The sequence below is a fragment of the Gadus morhua genome, chromosome 1, assembly GCF_902167405.1.
Source record: "Gadus morhua chromosome 1, gadMor3.0, whole genome shotgun sequence".
Lineage (NCBI taxonomy): Eukaryota > Metazoa > Chordata > Actinopteri > Gadiformes > Gadidae > Gadus > Gadus morhua.
Genome location: NC_044048.1, coordinates 9,541,024 through 9,546,023, shown reverse-complemented (window position 1 = coordinate 9,546,023; position 5,000 = coordinate 9,541,024). Strand labels below are relative to the sequence as shown.

Sequence of the window (5,000 nt, the reverse complement as noted above, 5' to 3'; positions counted from 1 at the left end):
AGAGGGAGAGAGAGAGAGAGAGAGAGAGAGAGAAAGGGAGAGAGGGAGAGGGAGAGAGAGAGAGAGAGAGAGAGAGAGAGAGAGAGAGAGAGGGAGGGAGGGGGAGAGAGAGAGAGAGAGAGAGAGGGGGAGAGTGAGAGAGGGAGAGAGACAGAGACAGAGAGACGGACCGGGGGTTCGCCAGACTGAGATAACTAAAACACAGAGACATGCGATTTCAATTGGAATTTGGTCAATCTTCAAACATTTTATTTTCTCCTGTGAGCGAGGAAGCTTTGATCAAATGCACCCAGTTGGCAGGAGCTCTGCTGCCCCGGGGAGCACCGCCAGCAGGAGACCACTGAAGCACCGGCCATGGCCCTCCACCCGTCCTACACCCTGCCAACACACACACCCATACCCCCACCCCAAAGAAATACCTCTACAAATCAGTTCATGTGCTGCTGCTCATAGCTGCTGTGCATGTGGCTACACGTGCAGTAAGCTCCCTTCAGAACCTACGTCTTGCCCCAGGGAACTGTCTATACATCTACCGTTCTACTGCTGTATACATATATGTATATATATATATGTATATCTATATATATATATATGTATACAGCTATCCCATACCCTGACCAGGCCCCATGTAGTTGGACTCAGGTGCAGGTAATAACCCATGGATCCTCTCATGCAGCCACATGTCTAGGCTGCATGAGGGGCCGCCTGGAGGACTTCCTGGTTCCTCTCTGTTCCTCTCCCACTCTTCTTCTCCTTGTTTTCCTTTGAGATCTGTGAGGGGCCCCCTGGCCCCTGGAAGGCCCCTCCATGGGAATTATTCCAAGGCCTGATACATCTCGCTCCTCCTGGATCTAGGCTAAACACTCTGCTTCCTGCCGCCCTCGTCCGCACGCAGACAGGTTACTAATGGCGCTGAGATGGTTGATGGGAACACAGCGCTCGGAGGCTGCTGATTGGCCGACCTGACGGCCGCGCTGTCTTCATCTCAGTAGACGGGTTGAATCGCAAGGGAGGCGTTGGTGTGTTTGTGTGTGTGTGTGTGTGTGTGTGTGTGTGTGTGTGTGTGTGTGTGTGTGTGTGTGAGAGAGACGTTTGTGTGTGTGTGTCTGCGTGTGTTTGTGTTTCTGTATGAGAGAGAGATTGTATGATTGTGTGTGTGTGCGTGTGTGTGTGTTTGTGCACGTGTGTCTGCGTGTGTTTGTGTTTCTGCATGAGAGAGAGATTGTATGATTGTGAGTGTGTGCGTGTTTGTGTGCGCGCGTGCCTATTTGCCTGAATCCATAAAAGAGGGCTCCAAGTGTGCGATGTTCTCCACCAGTCTCCCCAGACCTGAGAGGCGGTTCCTGGGTCAGCGTGGTGGCAGGGGGCCTGCGGCGGGGCGGGGGTGTCGGCAGCAGGACCACCTGCGGGGCCCACACTGTACTCCAACACTAGGAGCCCTGGTGGGGAGAGCCTGGACAAGGCCACCCAGGTGTTGCATAACACGGAGCGTGAAGGTGTAGGGGATGAGAAGGAGGAACGGATAAATGGACTTTATTGTGTGTGTCTGCAAATTATTTTGGGTTTCTCTTGGTTTCTGTGTTTGCTTGCCTGAGGTTTCAGCATTTCATCTCTCTGTCTCCTTCGCCCACCAGAGACCACCTCACATTCTGACAGGGTCCTGGGAGCGGTTCTGTTTGCCCACCTCAAAGATGCACGCACACACACACACACACACACACACACACACACACACACACACACACACACACACACACACACACACACACACACACACACACACACACACACACACAGAAACACACAAACACACGGACAAAGCCTACTCCCTCCTCACACTAGAGCTGTATGTGTGTCAGTTCTGTATGTGTGTGTATGGGTGGGCCAAGCATTAGAGATTTTACAGTTTGCGTTGTTGCTTAATGGGAAGAACAGCTGGAGCTGTGTGTCCATGTGTATGTGTGTGTGTGTGTGTGTGTGTGTGTGTGTGTGTGTGTGTGTGTGTGCGTGTGTGTGGGTGTGTCTATTTTCTTAAATACAATGTGGATGTGGTAGGGTTCCAAGTGGCCCCCCCAATTCTGCTTATATTAGAGAGAGAGAGAGAGAGAGAGAGAGAGAGAGAGAGAGAGAGAGAGAGAGAGAGAGAGAGAGAGAGAGAGAGAGAGAGAGAGAGAGAGAGAGATAATGTGTGTGTGGGAGACTACACAAGAGGAAAAGACAGCCTATAATTTTTCATCCCTGATGAAATGTGTTTACTTGACAGCACTTTCAACTGTGTGTGTGTGTGTGTGTGTGTGTGTGTGTGTGTGTGTGTGTGTGTGCGTGTGTGAGTCTCGCTGAGTATTCGTAAATATGTGTGTGTGTGTGTGTGTGTGTTTGATAGTGATCTCATTCTGATGAACTGCTGGCGTGCAATGGGGGAAGGCCAAGTTATCTAGTGATCCCAAATGGCCTCCCTGCTAGGACACTTATGCACAAACACACTCACACACACACACACACACACACACACACACACACACACACACACACACACACACACACACACACACACACACACACATAGAACACACACAAACACAACCAGTGTCCAGGGACCTCTAAATCCCTATTTGTCAAGGATGCAGACAAAGACATTAAAAAACACACAGACGCGCAACACACACAACTCCGAGACAAAGGCACAAAAAATCATAAATCTCCCGCAACCCAAACACATACACACACACACACACACACACACACACACACACACACACACACACACACACACACACACACCATGCGCACACACACACTCATTTGAGAATGAACAGAGCGGCTGTGGCTGGGCGCTGACGTGCTTTATAGATGTGTGTGTGCCAGAGCCTTCCTCACTGCAGCGTCAGTAGGCAGATGACCTCCTCCTCCACCCTCCTGCATATGTTTTCCACATATGGCGTCCAGTCCATGTTTGCATTAGCCTGCCGAGGCTGGCCTCAGTTCATAGCCTCGGCCTTTGATGCCTCGGGCTTTGATGCCCCAGGATTCGCTCCTTCTTCTTTATCCATCTTGTCCTCTCTTCTTTGTTTGAACATGCAACTGTTGGATACCTGCACGCTGACCCCATGGAGCCCAATCTGAGCAGGACTCTGAGCACATACACACACACACACACACACACACACACACACACACACACACACACACACACACACACACACACACACACACACACACACACACACACACACACACACACATACACACACAACCAACGCACATTTCCATTCCTGCGCTGCCTGTGCCTCACCAGCAGTAGATCACATTTTGACAGACATATGACCTTGACTTTCCCCCTCTCTCTCTCTCTCTCTCTCTCTCTCTCTCTCTCTCTCTCTCTCTCTCTCTCTCTCTCTCTCTCTCTCTCTCTCTCTCTCTCTCTCTCTCTCTCTCTCTCTGTCTCTCTCCCTGTCTCCCTCCCTCTCTCCACGGTAGTGTATAGTGTGTCTGCGTGCTCTATGCTGCTGTCAGGACCTGAAAGGCAGGATGAATGGAGGGGTGGAGGCCAGGGAGTCGAGGGAGACCGAATGGACAGATGATAGAGTCTTCGTCTTTTAATGTTTGTGGGAGGGAGAACCCCCCCCCCCCCCGAGAGGGCCCCCCCGGTTGACATATGACATCACATAGAGCCATCTCTAACGGTAACATCAGGAGACCCCCAAACCCCCTACCCCTGTCCCGCCCCGTCCCCCCTGGGGAGATTTACCGCCCCGCTGATGTGTTTTGGCCCCGTAGATTCACACGCACACGGCCCTGTACATAAAGAGGGTTTATCGTTGGGCTCCACCTCCTGGCCCCCGTGTCTTATGGGCCCTGTGATGAACGGCTTTCCGCTGTTGTCTCAGCTAGGTGGTCTTGGCGTGGCACTGAAAGCCCCACCTCAGGGCTTACATCAGCCCCTTGCGGAAAAAGGAAAAAGGAAAATAATTTGAGGGCTTTCACAGCCGGCAGGCCGGTAGGAATAGCAGTAATGATACTAAATAATTCTTAGCGGTTGTTTTAACCTTCGCATTATTCCAGATGGATGGGATACGCCTCATAGCACAGCTCAACAGTCCACTAAATGAATGCCCGCTTGTTTTTGTTCCAGGTTTCATTTCTTTCCCCTTGTTATATCAGTGTTTTGGTAGAAGGGGATGTTGTGTATATAACATGTCTATATTACGTTGTGGAAATATTTGCAAATAATACTCTCACATGGTGTAGGCATTGATTACTAATTCTTAGGCTGGGCTAAATAGCATCGTTCTTTATGTGCCACACATGGGCTTTTCTCCTCACATTCCTCCTGTTAGAGCACAAGCTTAATTCCTGTAATCTATCCACGCATCGCTCTTCAGACATTGTTTTTCACTTGATTGATTTGCGGATATTCAACACAGGGATCTGCTTTGCTGAGCTAAACGACGCCTGGTGTGTATGTGCTGCAGACGATCCAGACCGTAGTCAAACACATTCAAACATACACCCGGGCTGACCTTTGGTGTCTGTGTGTCTGTGTGTCCTCAGATCCGGGTGGACGGGCCCCCCCACGGTGGAGTCCAGTACGAGACCATATCCGTCATCAAAGATGGCAGCCCCGTCCTGCGAGACATGGCCTTCTCCCTGGACCGCAACTACCTCTACGTCATGTCTGAGAGACAGGTAGGTGGCCCTCCGCACGCACACACACACACACACACACACACGCACACACACACATGCACACGCACACACACACACACACACACACACACACACACACACACACACACACACACACACACACACACACACACACACACAAAATAATACGCTTTTCATCTGACAGAAGCAATAAGCTGCAGCAGTTGAGTAGAACAAGTCAGTTATCACATCTTTTATGACACAAACACACACAGACACACAAACGCACACAGATACACACACACATTAACACACTGAGAAGATCGCCTTTGACCATGAAAGCTTCTGGTCAA

The 5,000-nt window shown here is 50.5% G+C and overlaps 1 protein-coding gene across 1 annotated transcript in view; it reads left to right on the top strand.

Moving 5' to 3' along the window:
• plxna2 (plexin A2) overlaps positions 1 to 5,000 on the top strand; it is a 188,233-nt gene that overhangs the window by 72,262 nt on the left and 110,971 nt on the right. Inside the window, exon 4 of the mRNA XM_030369078.1 lies at positions 4,552 to 4,686. Within this exon, the coding sequence (XP_030224938.1) occupies positions 4,552 to 4,686 (135 nt within the window). The remainder of the gene's footprint in view (positions 1 to 4,551; positions 4,687 to 5,000) is intronic.